The 23,203-nt window shown below is 36.3% G+C and overlaps 3 protein-coding genes across 13 annotated transcripts; 2 read left to right on the top strand and 1 right to left on the bottom strand.

The window, feature by feature from the left end:
• Positions 1-753: 753 nt before the first annotated feature.
• On the top strand, positions 754-6,620 carry LOC111602199 (tumor protein D52). 10 transcript variants are annotated; one of them, XM_023319166.2, is made up of 6 exons: positions 754-994; positions 3,294-3,418; positions 3,720-3,880; positions 4,035-4,094; positions 4,275-4,479; positions 5,706-5,866. In XM_023319166.2, exons 1-6 carry the CDS (start codon positions 985-987, stop codon positions 5,811-5,813), a joined length of 669 nt encoding a protein of 222 aa, XP_023174934.1. In that variant the 5' UTR covers positions 754-984; the 3' UTR covers positions 5,814-5,866. The 10 variants fall into 10 exon arrangements, with proteins under 10 accessions (XP_023174934.1, XP_023174936.1, XP_023174935.1 ...); XM_023319167.1 differs by having other exon boundaries at positions 985-994; positions 4,275-4,437; positions 5,706-5,813; XM_023319163.2 differs by lacking the exons at positions 754-994; positions 5,706-5,866 and adding exons at positions 1,971-2,641; positions 6,370-6,620.
• Positions 6,621-6,763: 143 nt separating this feature from the next.
• Positions 6,764-10,935, top strand: LOC111602379 (GPI ethanolamine phosphate transferase 3). Its single transcript, XM_023319395.2, has 6 exons — positions 6,764-7,100; positions 7,170-7,822; positions 7,890-8,076; positions 8,163-9,771; positions 9,832-10,304; positions 10,364-10,935. Exons 1-6 carry the CDS (start codon positions 6,954-6,956, stop codon positions 10,556-10,558), a joined length of 3,264 nt encoding a protein of 1,087 aa, XP_023175163.2. The 5' UTR covers positions 6,764-6,953; the 3' UTR covers positions 10,559-10,935.
• A 689-nt stretch (positions 10,936-11,624) lies between these two features.
• On the bottom strand, positions 11,625-22,531 carry LOC111602380 (TRPL translocation defect protein 14). Of its 2 annotated transcripts, XM_023319396.2 has the most exons (11): positions 22,249-22,531; positions 21,725-22,150; positions 20,491-20,558; positions 20,199-20,236; positions 19,629-19,666; positions 17,722-17,853; positions 13,549-13,677; positions 13,350-13,486; positions 12,416-12,629; positions 12,015-12,348; positions 11,625-11,948 (listed from the first exon to the last, which is right to left on the bottom strand). In XM_023319396.2, exons 2-11 carry the CDS (start codon positions 21,993-21,995, stop codon positions 11,678-11,680), a joined length of 1,632 nt encoding a protein of 543 aa, XP_023175164.1. In that variant the 5' UTR covers positions 21,996-22,150; positions 22,249-22,531; the 3' UTR covers positions 11,625-11,677. The 2 variants fall into 2 exon arrangements, with proteins under 2 accessions (XP_023175164.1, XP_023175167.1); XM_023319399.2 differs by lacking the exon at positions 17,722-17,853.
• Between the last annotated feature and the right edge of the window lie 672 nt (positions 22,532-23,203).

The following is a 23,203-nucleotide window of genomic DNA, read 5'->3' as shown; positions in this document are numbered from 1 at the left end:
CACATTTCAAAATGAATATAAACATTTTAATTTTGTGCAATCATCTTGATTTATATTAAATTGTTTTCGACTTATATTTTCCACTTAACAACTTTCAATATATATATATATATATACATAACTATATATATATATAAATATATATACGCGGCGCTCAGACCCTGTTTTATGATTTAAAGTTGAAACACAAAAAGTATGAAAAATTAAAAACAAAAAATTAAAAAATATTACAATTTTTTACTTACCAACAAAAAACAACAAAAAAACAACAAAAAACAAACAAAATAAAACCAATAAAAAACGTAAACAAATTATTTCGTTTGATTTTCTTTATTTTTTCATTTATTCTTCGTTTATTTCTTTTTCTTTTTCTTTCGACAACAAAAACAAACGAAAAATGAGAAACGGAAAGCAAGAAAAAAACAAAAAAAAAGAAACACCAAGAAAAACAGACCTGATATTGTAAATTTTTTAAAATATACATATTTACAACCAACTGCATTAGTAACTCTAAGAAAACGTAGTAAATACAATATAAAGTATATAAATGTATATATTTTCCTATATTAACGGACGTAAATCAAATGTAAGAGCGAAACGAAGCTGAAGAGCAAAAAAAAAGACATTTTTTCACTTATGCCATTTTTTTTCCAAAGCAGGCAGGCTTTTCAAATACGAAAAACGATGTATTTTTATTTCTTTTGAAATATAAAAAATATATATATATATATAAATTTATAAATCTATTTAAAATTCGCGCTAGATAATTTATTAGGAATCTGGCAACGCCGCACACTCGCCTATCGATAAGTTTGCCTAGCTGACTACCCATCACTAATTTATCAGAAAGCACAGCTACTTTTTCCGTGCTTCTTCTTAAGCAGAAGTTCTTGTTAACAACAAAAAGTAAATTATAAAAATTGTGTTGAACACCAATTGAATTTAAAGCTAAGACATTAAGGAATACACAACAGCAGCCCAGCAATGGAGGATCGTAAGTGTGCGATATATGTAAATAATGTAATTTCTCTGTTGTGGCCTTTGACATTTATTTGCCGCATGCAATTGTAAAAGTGGTCGCGTGTTCGCCGTGATCCCTGGTTCGTTTATTGGAATCTGTTTTTTTCGAAAGAGTCGCTAATTAGATGGCTGTTTTAACCAAAAAAGGTATTTCATTGTGGGTGGGAAGACATTTAGTCCGGCTGCTCAACGGGTAGCCTGTTCAAAATTTAGATGAGTCATGACCGAAAGTCTGATTAGACTGCCTGCTTGCGCCTGTCTCTGCTGCGGTTGCAATGCATTGAACTCGTGGGAGTTATTTCAACAATTGCCACAAATACAAAATATCATTTAAATATTTACATTAGCGATGAAAAATCTGACAACGTGGCAAACAAATTGTGAATCTGCTGCGTTCTTTGTGTACAATTTAGACATTGTTGCAACAACAACAACAACAACAACAACAACAACGGTAACAATAACAAGCCCTGGCAACGCCTCCCAATTCTCCTAGTTTATTTTTAATTGAATATAGAACAACAAAATTTAACTGTGGCAAAAACCATTTTTATTCTGTGGTTTGTTTATGTTGCGACGTCAATTGTGAACGCAAATCATTTTCAATATAATTTGTATCTCTAAATTGACTCACAAAGAGCGAGCTCGAGAGCGAAAGAGAGACACGTACAGTTTGAGCCAATCTTCCACTTGTTGATCATGCAATTCTTTACCATTGCTAATAAGAAAACCCTAGATAAACAGAGTGAGCGTGAGAGAGCGAGACAATCTTGCATTTTCTTGCTCGTGTAAAGTTAAGCTTTTGTGCTCTCTCTCTGGTGTTGCCAACTTGTTGAGTTACACTTACAGTTACAGTTCGGCCAGCAGAGCTCTGCAAGCTTACCAATCGGAACTTGAGCTCAGTTCAAGTTTAGCTGTATCAGCGCGTGGCAGCAAAAGAGCGCGACTCAGTTATGTTTTGGTAGTGGAAAAAAGGGGAAAACGTTTTTCAAACATGAATCTGTAGAAATACTATGGGTAAAAGCAAAAGAACCGAATCGTCTTAACAAAGCCAACAAAAATACAAAACAAATCTGTTCGAAGCGCTCGCTTTGAAATGTACACCGCCACGTTCCAATTAGAAAGTGCTCGCTGCTTCTGCTGAACATGAGATAAAGCACAGGGAGAGAGAGAGAGGGCAACAGCATGGGCAGCGAATCGGAGCCTGTCAGCTTGGAGTTCATCGAGGATTCTTATCTGCCGCGAATCGATGACATCACCACGACCCCCTCGCTTGATGAACTGGAAATAACAGCAGACTGCGATACAGATTGGTACAATGACACGGCTGAGCATTATTTACGCAATCTGACACTCGACGAGATCTTCTATGATGTCGATTCAGATTATGCCAATACGCTCGAACTGCAAGCCGTTGAAACGGAATTCATGGCAGCCAAACTGTCCAATCAGACGCCATCGTCATCGCTCGCGAAACGTTTTCGTCTGAAGTTCTTAACGAAGCGCACAGTGCGCGATGTTAAGGTCACGTTTATAGACTTTTCGAAACCCTATCTGGCCAAAATATCAAATAGCGATAACTACAAACGATTTCTGACTATAGGTCAGGGCATTGCTAAAGGTAAACCCAAAGAGTTGGCTGTGGAATGGTTCCAACAAGACTGAAGTAACTTAGGACTGAAATGTTTCGTAATATTAGCTTAAAAACTTGTTTTACGGTAATTTTTTGAAGCAGTTCAGTTTTATAGTACAGTGAAAGCGTTCTGGAACGCATACTTACGATATTAAGTGTAGCGAGGGCAGCTTGACAAATTTGCAAACTTATTAATTGAGTTATTTCATATTTTATATATATAAATATTTTTTTTGCCAAATTCCAATTGGGAACACGACTAACACACTTTAATTGCTTCGTGACTAATCAGCTTTTCTTAATTCTCTCTATTTCCCTCTTTGCTTACGCTATCCGAAACAAAACAGTTTGTGAGTATTAAATACAAAAAAAATATGAGCAATTTTATGCATATTTTGAAACAAACGTAACGAAATTCGATATTACACAGCGCATGAAAAAGTCTTTGAGGAAGTTGTCTTCCATGGAGGTACTTAAAAGCCAAACCTCATTTAATTTGGATTTTTTGAAATATACAAAATTAAAACTCGCGCCAGCTCTTTTTAGTTATCTCTCTAAGTAGCTATTCTACATATACATATTTATATTTATGTTTATCTAAGAGCACTTTGCCTAAATATTCGTTGTTTCTTTTGCATAGATAATAGCGCCCACTTGTCGGAGCCAGCGTCGCCAGCAGCATCTGTGGCGTCTGCAGAGATTGCAGCTGAATTTGCAGCGCTCTCCGTTGAGGAGAAGGAACAAAGACGCGCCGAATGGAGCCAGGTAAGTGCTTGAAAGCATCTAGTGCTAACGAGGGCAGTCTAAAAAGTTGACGAGCTAATGCAAAAAGTTTATTAATTAAATAAAATTGATTTATACGTAAATTATATTTCAATTTAATCAAAAATATTTTTTAAATTAGTTTTTCTTTCAAAAAACTTATAAATAATATTAATAGTCATTTAATTTTACTATTATTTTTTGTCAATTTTTCTAAATTCAACGACTATTTAGCCTACCCTCGTAGATTTAGTAATTTGTATATATTCCATATCTAATCTATATATGGTTTTTGCATTTTTAGGAGCTGGCTCGTGTTGAGGAGGAGATCAATACGCTGCGCACGGTGCTGGCCTCCAAGACGCGTCATGCTTCAGACTTGAAGCGCAAATTGGGTATTACCGTCTGGAAGGAGCTGACGGACGATGTTAATCAGGGCGTTAAGAATTTAAAAGAGAGTCATGTGTAAGTCTGCACTTAAAGCGAGAGAGACAGCTAACTATATAGAACCTTCGATTAGATTTAGATTTATGTTAATCTGGCTTTTTCTGTTTGTATTTTTGCTTCATATTTTCTTTTGAATTTGTGAACATTTGATTTTGTATTGCATTTCATTTAGTTACCAGTCAGTGGAACAGAGTGTGGGCACCATATCAAAAGCCGTGCATGAAGCACCACTGTAAGTAAAAGGATTGTCTGCTGTTCCACCATTTTTTCTCCTACATTTAACATCCAAATTTCTGCTTTTGTGTGCCTATAACAAACATTGCTCTCACATGTAATACTCTCTCTCTCTCTATATGTGCAATAGATTTTCCATTTATTATAATTATTAATTTTGTGCCATTTTGGTTTTCAGTTTCCAACGCACGGAATCGGTTCTGAAGACAACGGGTGAGAAAACAGCATCGGTACTTGGCAGCATTACGAGCGGCATTACGTCGAAATTTTCACAAATGAAAAATTCTGAATCGATGCGTTCTATTGAAGCTTCAGTTGGCACTGCCTATGAGAACGTTAAAGTAAGCTATGAACAGAACAATTTTTTGTGCCAATCTAATGCGGTAACTACTATTTTTATTATATATATATATACTCAATATATATCTTTATACGAGGTGTCTGGCTAGAAAGTAATGAGACTAAACACTTTATTTTGCATTTCCTTTCATATTTGCTTGTTGCCAGCTGTAAACTACGCCGGAAAACTTCTGTATTCTCGCTCATTTGTGACAGCTTTAAAGGAAGTTAAATGTGATTATGTTATAAATCGCTTTAAAGTTGAGAAACAGCTGGAAGTTACACGTTGGTATCAAAGCGGCTGGGCTCATTGTGGCTTGATGAATTTGGCTAGAAATCTTCTGACAGATTGTATGATTAGTATTCAAAATGAAAACTAAATGGATTCTTAAAAAATTTCTACAGTTCAGACTCTCTCTAAGACTTATTCTTATACAATTTGTAACGACTGCTAAAATTTCTCTCTGAGTGTTACTCGTATAGAATACTTAAAAATATTTAAGCCTCTCTCTAAGTGTTATTCTTATACGATTTGTAATTTTATTACAATTTGATCTTATACAATTAAAGACTGTCTCTAAATCTTTTTCTTATAGAATTCCTAACTCTCCCAGAGTAACATTTTTAATCAATGATAGATTCTCCGTTAGATTTATTTACCCATTTGATGCCATTAGAATTTTCATTTTTGCCACGCTTTTGAGCCAGAGGCCCCACTCTGCGACGATTAGATTGAATTAGATTAAAGATTATTATATATATTGCTATACGTGTTTGATATGAACGGCTGATTCAGGAGTGACTCACGTTCTCAACATATGAAAACCAACATGAAATGTCATAAATTTGCTTGCTTAATTATATGGTGTCAACAGCATGTCATGTGAATTATTCGTTCAACAATTTCTCGAATTATTGTTAAACTATAAAGATAAAGACAGAAGTTCGCTTCGATGTTAGTCTCATTGTTTAATAGCCACGCCTCGTATACTTTCTATGCATAACATACAACATTCTTAACTAACAAGCAAACAGAGAACCAACACGCACACACACACACACACTTACACCCACACACACCCTTTAGCTAACTGTCATTAACAGTCTCTGCAATACACTTGAATACCGCGGAACTTACTTTGCTATATAATTTTAGTTTAAGTTACTTAACTGAATAATCGCATGTTTAATGCAAGTTATTTTTATGTCTCTTGTGTTATGTCTAAACAAAATGTGTTTCGGTTTTCTTCTATTTCCATTTCTATTGTAGACGAAGGTGACATCGCGTTCGGGTTCGGTATCCAGTTTCCCAGATGCTTTAGATGAGAACAATTCATCATCGGGATTGAATTCGCCTACAGACTCTCTAACAAAATAAAAATAAAACAAAACAACCAACACGAGCTACGTAAAATAATCAAAACAAAATAAAAAATATACAAAATTACACCCACACACTATTACACACTTACACACATACATAAATAACATTTAAATACATTTCTACACGTAACACGATGAACGGAATTTAGTTATTTATAAATGAATACTGTGTGTTATTATTATTACTACTACTATTATACTATTTAAATGTATGTATCTTAAATTTAACAAACTTTGTTGCTAGCATACATACATACATATATATGCATGTGAGTGTGTGTTTTGCATTCAATTCAAAAATCGTTTTGGCTTTAAAATAATGCAAAAGGTCCTAAAACTTTTAGAATTCTTTATGCATATATATACATACATGTGTAGCTAAGTGTCTGTTATTAACATATTTAACACACATTCACACACACACAAAGTTAAAAGAAACAAACAAAATTGCATTCCTAACTCTTTTCCGCTCGACTTATCAAAAGAAAATGTGTATAATATATATCTATATATATATATTTTTTTATATTTTCATTTATTTTTTTCTATAGAAATGGCGTAAATAAGAAATATATTCCAAAATTAATTTAAAGTTATTCTAAAACAAATGGAGCTTGCAAGCTTTTTAACATAAATTGACTATTTAAGATGACGATGAAGAAGCAGAAGAAAAGGCAGTGGAATGCTTTCAAAATTTAAAGCACAGACACACACAAACACAAGGCTAATTCGTTGCAACTACACTTGATCTAAGATTTGCTATATGTGTATGGGAACTTTAAATAAAAACGAAAATTTTTGTGCCCCATTATAAATGTTTTATTTTAAGTCGTTTTAAATGTAGCGCCAAGCCGGCCGCGACCATCTGGCAGCTCTGTCCCTGGGCAGGGCTGCTTAAAATTCAACAACAGCTGCTGCTAAGTAAAAAATCAGATGGCAACACTGCACAGCACAGTTTACAGTGACCGACAGAAAGGCCGTGAAAGAAAAAATATAGAAATGACAAATTCTAAATGAAATTAAGTACGCATCGGGATGCAGAAGAACACTTGACATATTTAAGTGGCTCCAGAGTGAAAGTGCAATTAAAATTAATTAATAGTCATAATTAGTGTAAGCGTGCTGGCGTCTCACAATGAATTACACATACTTATTCGTGCTCATTTGGCTGGCCTATTTGATATGCAGCGGGGTGCTGCTCTTTTCGCGAGGATTTCTGCTGGCGCGTGTCTCCAAAACGGAGACAAGCACCTGCCGCCGCCTATCCACAAACCCGAATGATGTAAGTGTATAATTGTTACAGATTGTATGGTGAGTAAATAACACCTCTTGTTTTCTTCTATGTAAATAGGAGTATTTCCTGACACCGGAGGTGGTGCAGGAGATCTTTAAGGATGTCAACGCCTCGACGTCCTCCAATTTATGTCTTCCACAAAAATCGAAAGTTATTATCCTTGTCGTAGATGCATTAAAATATGAATTTGGTGTGTACAAAGAGAATGTCACTGAACCGCCGTTGCCTTATGAAAATAAATTGGATGTGCTGCATCGGCTGTTGCAACAAGCGCCGGAGAGGGCGCGTCTAATGCGGTTTAAAGCAGATCCGCCAACGACTACGTTGCAACGCTTGAAGGGCCTCACCACAGGCAGCTTGCCCACCTTTATAGACATTGGCTCCAACTTTGCCTCGCCAGAGATCAATGAGGATAATGTCATAGATCAGATGGTCAAGAGCAATTTACCCTTAGTTTTTCTTGGCGATAGCACATGGACTGATCTATATCCGCGTCGCTTCAAACGCGCCTACTCGTATCCCAGCTTTGATATATTCGATTTGGATAGCGTCGACAATCAAATAATGCAGCATCTGCCTAAGGAACTGGCCAGCAATGATTGGCAAGTGTTGATAGCCCATTTTCTGGGCGTGGATCATTGTGGGCACAAACATGGACCCATTCACGATGAAATGGCACGCAAATTAACCGAAATGAATGATATTATAAGGTAGATAATTCATTAAAACAAATGCAGATCTTAATATACTTAAATATATATATATATTTCATTGTAGCTCTGTCGTGGCTGGCATGGATAATGATACCACGTTGCTGATAATGGGCGATCATGGCATGACGGCCAGTGGGGATCATGGCGGCGATACTGATGACGAAACGAATGCTTTGCTGTTTGCCTACACAAAGCAGCATAAGTTCTATACCAGCAACAATTCGGGATCTGATAGCGAAATGCTGCAACAGGTAAAAGCAGATAAGACAAGACACACATCTTTATCTCGAAGTACACACGTCATACTGATAAGAAATACTAACTACTTGTCTTACAGATTGATCTGGTGCCCACTTTATCGACCATACTCGGCGTGCCTATACCCTACTCAAATCTGGGCTTAATCAATTTCAATATTGTGCCCGCTATTGCTGTGCCACATTTGAGTAAATTTCAAACATTGCTGCTGCACGCCTGGCAAAACGCCCATCAAATCTATCGTTACTTCTTCAACTATGCCATGGAGAACAAACGCACCTTTAATGTAGAGGAAATGGATAAGCTGGAAACGGAGTTTATACTGCTCACACATCGTGTGCAAACAATCTACAATGAGGCAGCCTTCAAGTCGTTTGTGCGCGATCTAAATATCAATTTACGTGACATTCTCAATGTCTGTCGCGAGATCTGGGTTAAGTTTGAGCCCACACAGATGTCGCAGGGCTTGCTATTCAGCTTCCTGCCCATCTTTTTTGCCTTCCTGCTGGTGAACAACTCGAATGCCAGCGAATATGCACAAATATTTAAGCCCAAAGAAGTGTTCTACACATTTTTGATTAACATTGCTGCTGGTGTCTTTGGCTATCGCTACTATAAGAACTTTTCGTTCAAGACTGAGGAGCATGGCGTCATATTCTTTAGCAGTTTGCTAAGCGCTGTTCTATTGGCCTTCTATACGGTGCGACAGTGGAAAAGCATTGCCAACAATTGGGCAAATGTTAAGCGTTTTGGCCATATGCCTACCCGTCTGCTGCTCTTTGCCAGCGTCGCTGTCTTCTTCTCCAACAGCTTTGTCATACAGGAGGCCAAGATATTATCCTATCTGCTAGTTGCCATCATTTTGCTGCTTGTCTACGAGCTGCTGCAGCTGAGCGCGCGTTTGGATTTTAAGAATAAGTTTAAATGGTCGCAATTCTTGCGCTCCACCGCCTTACGATTAGTTTTGGCCAGCTTGCTGGCCATTTGTTGCATACGTTTTGCCTATACGCTATTTCGCTGTCGCGAGGAACAAGGCAATTGCGCTGATTTTGCAAGTGCCAGCACAGCGGGCTTCTCCGTGAAAAAGCCAGCCATGGGCAAGACTTATATATTGGCTGTCGTTATTATCGTTTTGTACACAACTTTAACTCGTCTATATTTGCGCTCCTGTGGCAATTTAACTGGCAATTCACCAAATGTCCTGCTGGCTCGCTACGGACCAACTGTCGCGTCTATTTGTGCCGGCGGGCATATACTGCTCGCCAATAGCGCCATTAAGAATATACAACGCACGCACATTGATACCATGGCTTTGGTCATCTATGGACTGCTGATATTGCAAATTCTTGTTGTCTCCTGGTCGCCATTGATGATATTTGTGCTGCCGCCCAAAAACCCAAACACGATTACCGTGAATGGACGTGACAGTATTGTGCCGGAAATCTTCCGTAAAATGAAGCGCATGTATGAAGGCGACGATGCTGAGCGTCGCTATGAGATACCCGTTGTCTATGGCCTGGCCACCGTCTACTCATCGATCATCATCTCCTTTGGCGTCTTCCTTGCCATGCTCATGATCGTGCTGCTCGAGCCGCGAGCAAGCATTGGTCTCATTGTCTGCATGGTCGTCGGAGCTATTCTACTGAGTGTGCATGGCATTCTACGCTATCGCACAGCCAGCAGCTTTGGTAAGCTTTAATTAATTAATGAATATTACTTTTTTATTAATGTTTTATTTCTGATTATAGAAAGCTGCGTGCAGCCCACTTTTAGCGCTGTGGTCGGCTGGTTCCTGTTGGCGCACTTTTGCTTCTTTGCCACATCTCATCAGACAACGTTGTCGCAGATTGATTGGCGTGCTGCCTTTGTGGGTCGCTCCAGCGCTCTGGGACAATCTCATCTCATATCTGGCACGCTCGTTATACTCAACACCTTTTGTGGACCCATCTTTTTCTACTGCATGTACTCGCTGCTCAGCACAGAGACCTTTTCGCTGTTTGCTCTGTTTCCCAATCTCATCAAGAGCAGCAGAAACAGCAACGCCAACAATCGCAGCAATGGCAAAGCTAGTGCAGCTGCTACAGCCTTGTCTGATTTAGCCAACGATGCTGTGGGCTTTGATATGACACGAGGCGAGCTGGCATTGTATGAGTATGAGGATGTTTTTCTAGGCGCAGGTTTCAAGCTGGCCACGCAGTTCTTTATGCTGCAGGGCCTCAAGGTGCGTTAGTGGAGGGAGCATTTGTAAAGGAAACATTCATTAACCTATTTACTTTGCAGATCTTTTGTGCCATGCTCGCCTGTACCATACACTGTCGTCATTTAATGGTCTGGAAGATCTTTGCGCCGCGCTTCATCTACGAAGCTCTGGCCACCTTTGTTGGTCTGCCAGCTCTCATTGTGGGCTATATGCTGCTGTTGCGCATCAATCGTGCTGTCGATGGACTCATCAAGTGCATCAATAAGGATAAGTAAAACGAAGAATAGCACCTCAGCATTTGCTCTAGTCCCGCAGTCGCAGCAAAAAGTGTGTATTTCAAATTTTTATATGCCAATCCTTATTTATTTAGCATTTACTAAATTATGTAGACTAGAAAAAACGAGGTATTATAAATGAAAAAAAAAAACAGTATCTTTTTTGGTGGTCTCTTAGCTAATTTATTTTTTCCCAAAGGCTTACTAAAAGAAATTTGATTTTAAAATGTTTTTGTTGTTGTTGTGTTCAAACATATAGCTAAAAATTACGCTTAAATTTAGGGATCAAGCGCTTCATAGACACACACGAAGTACAACTAAAACAACGAATAGAATTTTACATTTACACATACAATATACATTATATATATATATATATATATATATATATATATATATATATACATGTACGATGGGCTAAGCAAAATAAAAATTAAGTACAATCAACATACACATACGTACATATATATAGTAGTTAATTTGATGCATAATTACACTAGAATCTGCGCTTGTCTAACACAATTGAACAATTTCATAATTGTGTTTATTAAGTACACACAAATAAGTAACGAACGAAAAATTGACGAGGTGTGGTGCGAAAGAAAATAATAATTAATCATAATTAATATTATAATTATTGAATAGATTTGGATGGCCACACGAAATGTTTGAAGGCCAATTTACAGACATTTATATATATATATATGTAGAAATTATTATCTTATTAATTATAGTAAGTTAAACTGGTCGCTTGTTGTGGGTGTGTGGTCATAGGTGTATAGGTTGATGTGTGTGTGTGTATTTAGTAGAGATTCTAGTTTCTAATGCCCGTTGAGCACACTCGGATTACGCAGTACTCCGTTTGTGTTGCCCTTATTAACAGCTACAACAATTAAAAAAGAAAATATAAATGAAAACACACGAATTAGGCTAATAAAAAAAAGGTTGTCGTCAAGCCAAGTTGGTTGGGGCACAGGCATTAAAGAATTGTAGCGTATTGTATGTACAGCAAAAGTGAATGAAGGGCAAACAACTAGTAGTTGACTACAAATTCTTTGGATTTTCATTTGATCGCGCCAGCACAAGCATTTGATGTGTAATAGTAATAGTAACTAGGCCTTAGTCGCTGTTCTCATCATACGGATGATATTCTTCCCTCTCAGGCGAAGATTTTGACGGCTGGCGTTGCGTCTCCGGCTGCTGCTTCTTTTGCTTACCATGCGTCGTCGGACGGCACTGTTTCCAGTCCTTTCGCAGTGACAGATTGAACATTGAGTAGTCCGGATCGCCGGTAACCTCCTTAACAATGTTCAAAAATGTGGGCATGCATTTCTGTAGCGCATCGCCCGTCAACGAGGAGTAGGTCTCCAATAGCACTAGGTTTTTGCAGCTATGGAAAGTAAAATGTATGGAAAGTTAAATGGATATTCTCTGCTGGGATTGTGTGTTAACATACCGTGGATGACCGGGCTCCTTGTAGATATCCAGTTGGAAATATTGATTGTTGATCAAAAAGCAGCGACGCGTCTTATAGATGGTAAAGTGCGCATTATCCACCTGGGCCAGAAAAGTCAAATAGTCACGATACGTTAGCTGGGTCTTCACCTCGATGCGTGTCTGACCGTCAACGTCGGGACGGCGCTGTGTATGTGTATAGCTCCAGTGTTTCTTCTGGCCGCGTTTGCGCAGACGCGCCTGCACCTTGGGCCCGCCAGACAACAGATAGTGATGCACCACGTCGAAGTCTTGGAACGGCGCCGGAAAGACGCTGGCAGCCGGCAGACCCTTGACTAAAATAATAAATACAATTGCAATCAATATATGGGATTCAGAGCAAACTGCTAGCAAATTACTGACCCAAGAACTTGAGCTTCCTTGAGGTGGATTGCAATCGGTCGCCCGTATCGATGCCCACCTTTTGGCACACGGATTCAATCATGCGATTCATCTTCGCCTCAAAATTGGTGGAGTTATCTATCACATCGAAGTAGGGATGACCCACCCAGGCGGCGGCCGATTTGTAGTCCAGCTCACGGGCCAGCTCAACGCCTTCAGAGCGACAGGCGTGATCCTGCAAGAGGTAGAAGAGATTAGCATATGAAGACGGCGAATTTGCTTAACATTTTTTTATAGAGCTTTTAGCTAAACCTGCAAAATACCTAACGTTAACAAGCGATAAGATCTCTAGCACAATCCCTTGACTAGTTCACAAAAGAATCAATCAATATTAGATATAAAGCACATTAAAGCTTTAAAATAAGCTAAAAGCTTTATTTGAAAGATTTACCAGCAGAAAGCTCCAGTTTGCTTGCATTTAATAAGATTTTACGATATTTATTATAAAAGGCCTTTCCAGCTACACTTTTTATATAACTGTACTGGCTTTAAGCTTTGCTTTGTATTCATCCAACACTCAAACTCTACGCTGTAAAGCTTCATTAGCTGAAAGTTCCACTTTGCCTTAAGACTATTATATGCAATTACATTAAAGCTTCTGTTTAAATGCTTCACTAGATAAAGCTGGGAAGCTTTAGAGGAAGAGTTACTAGCTAAAGGCAAAAGCTTTGAAAGCGCATTCTTTACTTTAATCAATTGTTAAATATTACTTTCTACACCAAGCGTAAACATCAATCAGCTTTCAACATATACTCAATGTGCTTTAATCATTTTATACCTGATAAATGCGCTTTCTTTTCTTTAATTTAAAAGCAAAACATTTTTTATTGGTAAAGTTTGCCCAAAGGAAAAAAAGTTTGAAGTATCAAATAAAGCGCAAATGCGTTCCCCTCACCTCTGTGGAGTAGAATTCCTCAGCTCCGTTGGCAGCTGAGACCAGATGCAAGACTTGATTGTATCGATTGTCGCGCATCTCAATGGGATTCCAATTATTTTGCGCCATCATATTCTCCCACTCCTTCTTGGGGATATCTGACAGAAAGGCAAGGGAAGCATAAGTTGAAGAAATGATTTCAATAGAGTTGCGAACTTACAGGCGCTGGCATCCATAACGCCCCGATCGCAGATGATCAAACAATTGCGTGTGCTCGAATTGCCCAGCTGAAAATATGTATTCTCAATTTGCACCATGGTGCGTATCAAGTTCTCCTGAAATTTAGAAGCTGCAATAGAGAGCAAGAGAAAGAAACAATAATGAATAATGGATGAAAATTATTGCTCAAAGAAATACATATGCAAGCAAATTCAGTATCTGTGAAAAAGGAGTTGAGGCTAGAGTGGGGAGTAAGTCGGGAGCACGTTCTAACGATTCAAGTAACCAATGAATATCAAGCAACAGCAGCAGCAATAAAGAACAAAATGCTCTCAACTGTTTGTAGATGATAACGAGATTCAATATATATGTACATCACTAATTGAATGTGTGTGCGTGTGTGTGTGTGACTATGTGTGTGTACATGTATGTCAAAACAAAACAAAGTTCGATCCCCTTACGCAAAAAGAAAACTGACTCAATGCCAAGGCCTTGGAGCTGCTACTAAACAACTGGACCGTGCTGTATATGTAACAGTGTATGTATGTGTGTGTGTGTTTGTTATGCAATCATCGTGTGACTATTCATTTCTGTATATATATATATATTAAATAATGATAATATACGCGCATTGACATCATCTGATGACTACAGTTATATTCAATATAAACAATGAGTGAGGAGCTAACAATGCGCAGAGGCAACAACACAGGAATTTTTCTAATGCAACTATTACTATTGAAAGTATATATATATTTATATATATATAACAAAACTTCAAAATTAAGCGTGAAAAATCTGGTTGATTGAAGCAACTTTCATATTTTTTTTATAAAATTTTTGATTTAATATTAAAAAAAAGTTCTAAGAAATATATATAAAAAAAAGCACTTCATTCGAGGATTTCCCTATCAAATAATCGTTGTATTTATATAAATATATAATATATAGTACCCAGCAGACCTAGACCTTGAAGCGAACTACTTGAGACACTGATATAAATAAAGCATGTACACATTTGCAGCTTCTCACTCAGCATACTCTAAGATTAGAGTAGACTTGCAATTGTGTATAAAACCTAGTCACGACCTAAATATCTTACTTAGACGAGTAATTTTTTATTTAATTTATTATTTATTTATTTAAAGGGGAATTACTTCTGAAAGCTAAGCCTATGTCTGAGGGTATTAAAATATTTAGCAACTATAAATACAAAACTGTTTTTTTGATAAAAAATTGTGCACAAGCGCACACACTCAATATATATCAATATAAGAGAGAAATCGTCCACCCGCCCGCCCACGCCCAGTTGACACTTGTTGCCGTTGTTCGTTGCATGCATTCCTTGCATTGAACTTGAACTTGGCGGAACGAGCGCGCACGCTGCGTGCCTAATGCGACGGAACAAATTGAGCAATGCAATTGATCGATAGCATAGGGAAACTGGAATGAAAGAAAACAAATGGAAAATCAAGAGTGGGGCGCTGGGCATGCGAGTGGGCGGACATTTGGCTGTGTTTGGTTTTTCGCGCATTTTGCCTTTGTTTTCGGCTAATTCAATTAGCGAACGATGATATAAGCTACTGATGCAAATAGCCAAATACAGCTGGTAATACTCAGATATATATATATATATATATATATATATATATATATATGTATATATATATAAATTACTCATTCTACTACGCCGCAACAAAAAAAAAACTATACTAATTTTCTGGCTTTCTTTGTTTTTGTTTTTGGAATCCGAGCATTTACATATATAATTATATAATTAGTTTGGTTACATTTGAATAACCAATAAAAGTGCAGAACGTATGCAAATTTTATGGCTAACGTCCAAGCAGAATTGAATTGATAAACAAATTCATTTGGCTATCAATTTAGGCAATAAAAGCAAAAAAAAAAAATAGTAAGCAAAATGCCGACCAGAACCAGAAGTATCTGAATCTGTGAGTCTGATTTATAATCAAGCTCAAAACTGAATAAACGCTTTGATTAACGTCCAAATGTGAACAGAGTTAGTGCGAGCGAGACAGCAGTCCGCTAAGTTGCATGAATGACAGGGCACATATAAATAAATGTCTATACGTTAGTCTCTGTTTATCCCCTTTTTCTTTTGGCACGTGATGCTGTTGACCAGAAATTCCAATTTAGTTAGAGCCACGACTTGCCACAGTCACTGTGGGCATGGACAAAGTACAGTATATTGGATAAATAAGTAAACAATGTTTTTCGTAAATGAAAATTGCTGCGCAACTGGGAAATTAAGCAGGTGGCCTAGGCCAAAGCAAAAACTATGCTGACGTCTATTAATTTTGTATACCCTGGAATATATTCATATATATCGTCTATATGTATTCTTGCTCAGTTTCCGAGCCGAGTCTATTTAGCTCTGTTTATCTGGCTGTTCTTTTTTTCTATGTGTCTGTGCGTCCATCTGCCTGCCCATATATCCATCCGCTAGTCTATCAATCTGTCCATCCGTCTGCCTTCTTATCTATCTGTCACATAGTCTGTCTATGTATCCACCAATCTGTCCCTCATGCATTCGCCTGCCTTCTTATCTATCTGTCCGATAGTCTGTCTATATATTGGTCTGTCTGTCTGTCGTCCATCTATCTGTCCATGTATCCATCCGTCTGCCTACCTATCTATTCGATTGTCTGAATCCTGAGTGCTTATTTATCCGCCCGTCTATCTATGTCTCAGTCCACATGCATTTCTGTCCATCCGTACGTTTGTCTTCCTATATATTTGGCCGTCCATCCGTTTGTCTATTTGTTGGCATCGATCTTGTAAGTCTTCAAGAGCTAAAGACTAGATATTATACATGTATATGTCCACTTATAGTACATTCAGTTAAATTTTGTCTTAAGATATCGATATTTTAAAATTTTCTTGAAATCGATAAGAAATCGATAACATACTTAATTTTATAATTAAGCCTATTTTGGGCATTTTAACAGCTAGACTTAACAAATTTAGTAAAATATAAAAAGCAAAGCTAAATATTCTATATTTTGTGCCAGTTCGCATTTTCCCCAATTGCTGCTTACAGAATTGATACAACAGTTTGTCGGGCAATACAGGGTATCTTTTAGACGTTCACTCTGACTTGTTTTTGTCTACTTATTTAACAGCTGCAATTAACGTTTATTAAACGGGCTTTAATTGTCTGTTTTTCTAGCTCTTTCTGTCTGCCTGAGTGCGTGTGCTCGCTCGTATATTAGGGGTATGCCATCAAAAGCTTTAATTGTACCGTTCTGCAGTTTCGTTTATCCACAGCTGTTAGATTTTTTAGATATATATAATATTTAAAATTGAAATGTATATATCTATTACTCATGTTCTGTATTTGTTCAGCTATAAAAAATGTCTAGCTATAAAAATGATTTTATGGGCTCATATTCATATTCATAGGCACGTGCTAGTCAGCAGCTAAAACTGGCCGCAACAGCAGCATGATTTCTAGATATCTAGATGTATATGTATATGCATCATCATCATCTATCTAGTCAGAAATCTGCGTACTAGATGTGCGTCTAAATATAAATGTCCCATTTAAAAATTTGCACGAAACTTTTAGAAAATTTCGTATTTGAAATACTGAAAAAGTGAGAAAAAAAAGCTACACATATATAGATAGATATAGCTACGTGTAAAAATTGAGATATATAAAAATGATATTCGAAGCAACAGTTGACGGATTTGTTAAAGAACAAACACAGCTCGAAGCAGCAAAAAACAAATAAACATAGAAATGTATCAAATCATATATATTTATATATTGTTATGATATGATATGATTAGATGTATACATAGACTTCATGAGAATGTTTACATAAGCTCAATTTGTTAGAAATCAATAAACAATAAGGAGAGAGAGAGAGAGAGAAAAAAATATGCCAAATCAACAAGAATTGTTGGCAAAGCAAAGGCAACTAAAGATATGGTGATCGGATCCGACAGGTGATATATATACACATATACAAAGACAACAAATCTGTTTAAGATAGTGCTGTTGTCTTTATAACTAAGCACACACACACACACACACACACACGCACACACAGCACTTGATAAAGACAGAGCGAAACAGTTTATGGAGTTTGGTAGCAAAAACATTTGAAATCGTTTTTTGTTTTGTTTGGTTCTGTTTGTCTCTCACCTTCGCTGTGATAGGACTTGGATGCAGCCTTGGCCAGGCAACGTGGACAGGATGCAGTCAGATCGATCATGCTGTGCTCCGGTGCAGCAAAGGGCAGCTCTTTGTGAACGAAGGTGCTTGGCGTGAGCGGGTCTGTGTGGTGTGATTTTCGATACGAAATAATAATGTATTTATGCAATCTATACTCTATACGAGTACGTAAGTGTCCCAAGTCCCACGTCAGTCAAATAGATTGCGCTCGTGACCAAGAACAGATTAAATCTACTTATCTTTATTTGTTTTTAACTATACCAAAAGTCAGGCAATTAACTGCTTAAGAGTTGCATTTTCGTTATATTTCATTTTGGCTTAGTTCGAACTTGTCAAAGTGGAGTGTGTTAGCTACTGCTGGACTTGGACTATACCCTGTACTCAACTACAATCTCTTGAATCTGGATAGATTATGATATGTATGGATTGATCCTTTTGAATTGTATATATATAGAAATCTAATCTCTCTTGTTATGTATAGAAAAATAAGTTGATCCTAATGAACTTTTACATATATATATCATACATATTCAATCACACAATCAAACATTCTGAGCCATCTTTTATATATACATAAACTAAATACATACACAAACAATGAGAGGATTTTTCTCAATGCTTGATTTATTAATATATTATAGTATATATATGTATATATATAGTACCAAATTAGCTCTCTTAAAATTCCAACAACTTGTCCCAAGCAATTTATAATAATTAGAGACGCACTGATAAACCAACCAACGAGCTCCATTTCTTACAGGGTAGTAGAAAATAAAATATAAAGGCACATCACGTGCCTTAAGTACACAATTGACAAATTAGTTTTCCAAATCGTTATACAAATAAGAGCTAGACACGCAAATTGTTAAGGATTCACGGGCATTATTTATTGACTTTTTGAGGTTTTATACATACATATATGTAAATATATATATATATTTATGTGCGTGTGTTTGTGTGTGTGTGTATGTGTCCCTCTCTCTCTTTTGTCTGTATTGAATAACGTTCTAGCGAATTACATAAATGAACCTTTATTGAAGACGTGACATTCAAAAAGGGGGCGGACACTTACGCCCACTATTGACAACAAAAACGAAGAGCATATAGAGTATAGAGGCTATCTTGTCTTCAGAGTATATACAAAGTATATAGAATGATCTATGTACCACAGATTATATATAGAGTCTATATATATCGAGTATTTGAACTATACTATATTTCTATAGAGGATACACACAGTATTGGGACTATATGCTCTATATAATTTATACTAAATAGTCTATAGAACATATAGACTCTAACGTCTATAGATTATAGAGTATATAGACTATATCGTCTATAGCGACTATATTTACCATACAAACGGTACACTGCATAGCGTATATACTTTCTAGCTGGCAGCTGAGCTAGTCGCTATTGTAGCTATTCAGAAAATACGCTTTGTGGGAGGCTGTACATAAATATAAACACTGTTATAAGTCTGTATATACACATTTATATATATATATACAAAAAGAATATAGTCGCATGTTCTGTGCTTTTCAAGTAAATATTTTTGTTTTATTTTTGTGTTTAAAAAAAACGAACTTGACAATTCTCCCAAGAAATAAATAAATGCTAGAGACATTGAAAATTCTTGAGTTCTCATTATATGACCACAAAAATATCTCAAGAGATAAAACAGAATAGACACTGAAACGGAAACTAAACTTATCTAAATCAGTCAGCTGTGCTCTAGCAATATCTTAAGATTAAAGATTAAAAGGTTTTTATGAGAGTTTTCGGTTGGCTTTTAGCTATGTGGAAAATGCTTGCAAAGGTAAAATCTCGAACCGTCTCGTTTCTTCTCTTTTTTTATTGAATTATGAACTTACCCTCGTCGTCGGTTAGATCTGAGAATTTGACGCCTCCGCTAGAGTTTTAAGTAAAGGGGAGAGATAAAAGAGGTAAATAGAAGGATGAGTAAAACAAAATCTTCGATATGCTTTAGGAATAAGACACTACGCCGCGTAAAGGCTACATTTAAATGTATATTTTCTTTTATTAAAAGGAGAACTTTAAACGAAGATTTTTTTGATAAAGAAATAGTAACTATATATTTTTGTTGTATATATTAAATATTATATTATATATATATGTATTAGGCAAGGCAAATAGTTAAAGAACGCAATCAAATCAAATCGTTTACTTCTTGAATGCCGCACAAACAAATAAATATAAGCAAAGAGGGAGAGCACGGACAGATACGGTCTTAAATATATCCAGTTCATAGATATTTGAGATTGCGTCTAAACGACTGCCGTCTGTACTATCCGGCTATCTCACTTTGCCTTTGGATGTTTTCTTTACTTTATTTATTTTTTTTCTAAATATTTTTTTTTAGTTTTCTTTTTTTTTTCTTTTTTTGGGTTCGATTGTGTTGATTGATGTTTTAAGGCAATTACCTGAGTAGGACTGTCGCCGTTTCAGGCACGCGGAACACCTGAAAATATTTAACATGCTCATTGCTTTGTTTCGAGTAGCGATTTGGTTTTTTTTTGCATTGCTACTGCAATATTTTTATAGCATGACAACAACGAAACATATATATAATGTATATATATATATATATTCATCTTTTATATATACTTTTGGGCAGTACTTACAACTGCCGCAGGTAAAACCTAGTATATATATTTTTATATTCAGCCTTAGATCTAACACAATTGCTTAAGTATCTAGTTGATCGAAACTCACCCTCCAGCCCAGATTCTCAAAGAATGTGCATAGACGACTCTGGCCTGTTGTCTTGCCACCGCATGGACCTGTCGAATAAAATAACAACAGCAAAATATGTGAATTAATACACATCAATGGCTTTCTTTTCAATTAGTAGTGCATAGCCTGGCCCTGACTGTACAATTAAAATTGCTTGTGTGCAGCGATGAGGAAATTAAATATAAATTTCAATTGATTTGAACTATAGGAATTTCTAGGCGAGATACCGATTTCGATTGAATGCATTGACGAGGCAATTAAATCTTCACAATTTACATAGAGCATATCAATATCGATTACAATTTAAAGTAGTTATGACAATACCCGGCCGCTAGACTTATTTAGTTATCGATATTTGTTGGCTAAGCTCAAGATTGCAAGCAAAAAATGACTTCCATTTAGATGAACATGCTATCGATGATTGAGTGTAACTCCAATTAGCAAAGGTTCGTTGACATTTACATAATTGTAGCTAATTTTTTAAATGTCGATTACTAGCTGAGCTTGTCCGATTTTGTTTATGTCTTGTGCTTGTGCAGTATATGAGAATTGCCAAATAACTTTTAATATTAAATTTGCAGTTTTTTTAATGCTGCGTAATACTAATTTTTCCTCGATCGTATGTTTTGCAGTTTCTTATTAAACAACAAACAAAAATTGTCAATGTACTAATAGTTGATGTACAGTATCATTGACAATAAAGGAAATTGGTCATTATAACACACGTGGCATATCTCTACGAATCTATTTTCGTCAGCAATCACATACCTATATATAATGTGTCTTATCAAAAAAAAAATTTGAGCCAAATTAATTAATTGATCGCCCCACGCGCCGACATTTAGATAATAAAGGGTTTTTTTTTGGCGCGCTTATGTCACGTATAAAGATTTACATTTGTAAATTGTAATAAAAATACCGGTAGAATACAAGTAACGGCTAAAAACTAGTTTAATAAATAGCTGCATTAACATATAAAAAAGTGAAACCGTTAATTAAAATTTCTAAAAAAAAAAAGAATAAAAAAACTTCAATCCTTGGTGTGGGTAGCTGCGCAGGCGATTTGAAAGAAACTACCCCAACAGGGTCCTGGCGACCTTGACATACATATTTATATGTACACATATCGTAAACAAACAGATACAGAGATACAGCTACAGATACAGAAAATAAATCTAGATATATGTATATATTTAAAAAGATTTTCACTCACCGCCAGTTAGAACAATTTTATAAACGCGAGTTTTTTCGGATGGCACGGACACCATTTTCTTTTTAGGACCAGACATTTCATTTAGCTTGGAAGGAGCTACCTTAATGTTCTCCAATTGATGCTGTTGCTGCTCCTTTTTCTTTTTTGGATTGGATTCTGAGTTTAAGGTCGTGTTCGCTTGCAATTTAGTTCCGACACTCAGCTTCGATTGCTGCCCATTGGTGGTAGGGACCACCGCGGCTGCCATCACTTGGTCGGCTGTTGTTGCCATGGTTTGAAGGCGCAACAGCAACAGCTGTTCACGTCAAATGTATCCAAATGTGAGTGTGAATCCTTGCTGTACTTCCCACCGTGCTCTTCACCTTCTATTTTGACAAACTCTCCGTTTGAGTACACGTGCGGCTTTTAGGTTAGATGGTGTGTGGACTGCAAAATCATCGCGAAACCACGTACAAATTTTCATATAGAATGAAGCAATTGCGTCTGTTTACTGCCATTTAATTTTGTTGATTTTGTTCTATTACCGCTGTTACTTGCTGACAGTTAGAGATCCTTTCAAAGGTGTGCTGTTGGACATTTTTAATGGCTCGAATGGGCCGACAATTTACACTAAGCGACTTGACTTGGATAAGACGACACCCGACGACCTCGTGGTCAACAACTGTGAATTCGTTATATACCACATCCGAGTTTATAAATATCAAAGTTTTAAAATTCTGTAATAGAACATCATCTTGCACGTTTACAATTAAAAGCAAAACTAACGTAACTCAACAAGCACCTAAAACAGTCTGAACATGGAAACATAACCGCGTCACTAAAGCACCCCTACAGAACAAATTCGATTTATTCTGTTAACAGAGCGACTATACTACTCAATAGCATCAATAATGAGACGAGGTCTATAAGTCATTTCATCAACAAAAAATACAGCTTACAAAAAATAAATAAAAATAAAAAAAAATATATATATATTTTAATTATTCGGTGTTAAATAAACCACGATTTTTTGTCAAATTTAAATTTAACAGGTAATTGGTTATTGCTTTCAGATTTTATACAGTGATAACAGAGTTATCGATAAGATTATCGCACAAAAAAAAACACAAATAAACGCACCGGCTACCTTACTTTATGTAAAATATATTAAATATTCCTTATACTTTCACTATTTTTAATTTTTTGTATTACTTTTTAATTTTGTACTATTTTGTCTATTATAGCAAACTGTTAATTTGAATAAGTTCTTGAACTAGTTCTCTGAACTATGTTAAAATGTTAACTTATTAGAATAACATTACTGAATATATTGATGCACTTATATTTATTAATCAATTTTAATTTAATTAATTATTTATTGCTTTTGTTTTTGTTTACATAACAAAAAAATACCGAACTACTAAAAAGGAGCTACCATATCAGGCAACAAATGATAACGTGCCAAAATTAGAAAACAGGTTAGCAGCTTTCATACATGTT

The sequence above is a fragment of the Drosophila hydei genome, unplaced genomic scaffold (assembly GCF_003285905.1).
Source record: "Drosophila hydei strain 15085-1641.00,03,60 unplaced genomic scaffold, DhydRS2 tig00008122-arrow-pilon, whole genome shotgun sequence".
In the NCBI taxonomy this organism is placed as follows: Eukaryota; Metazoa; Arthropoda; class Insecta; order Diptera; family Drosophilidae; genus Drosophila; species Drosophila hydei.
Note: the sequence above shows the minus strand (reverse complement) of the source record. Positions and strands in the feature narration are given on the sequence as shown.

Coding starts and splice junctions, on each gene's coding strand:
- LOC111602199 (XM_023319160.2), top strand. CDS start 2,206: ATGGGCAGCGAATCGGAGCCTGTCAGCTTGGAGTTCATCGAGGATTCT. Junction 2,642..3,293: donor AGGTCAGGGCATTGCTAAAG/GTAAACCCAAAG, acceptor TCTTTTGCATAG/ATAATAGCGCCCACTTGTCG. Junction 3,419..3,719: donor GACGCGCCGAATGGAGCCAG/GTAAGTGCTTGA, acceptor TTGCATTTTTAG/GAGCTGGCTCGTGTTGAGGA.
- LOC111602379 (XM_023319395.2), top strand. CDS start 6,954: ATGAATTACACATACTTATTCGTGCTCATTTGGCTGGCCTATTTGATA. Junction 7,823..7,889: donor GAAATGAATGATATTATAAG/GTAGATAATTCA, acceptor ATTTCATTGTAG/CTCTGTCGTGGCTGGCATGG. Junction 10,305..10,363: donor TTATGCTGCAGGGCCTCAAG/GTGCGTTAGTGG, acceptor TTTACTTTGCAG/ATCTTTTGTGCCATGCTCGC.
- LOC111602380 (XM_023319396.2), bottom strand. CDS start 21,995: ATGGCAACAACAGCCGACCAAGTGATGGCAGCCGCGGTGGTCCCTACC. Junction 20,237..20,490: donor TTGAGAATCTGGGCTGGAGG/GTGAGTTTCGAT, acceptor AAATATTTTCAG/GTGTTCCGCGTGCCTGAAAC. Junction 12,630..13,349: donor AGGAATTCTACTCCACAGAG/GTGAGGGGAACG, acceptor TACCTCTTGCAG/GATCACGCCTGTCGCTCTGA.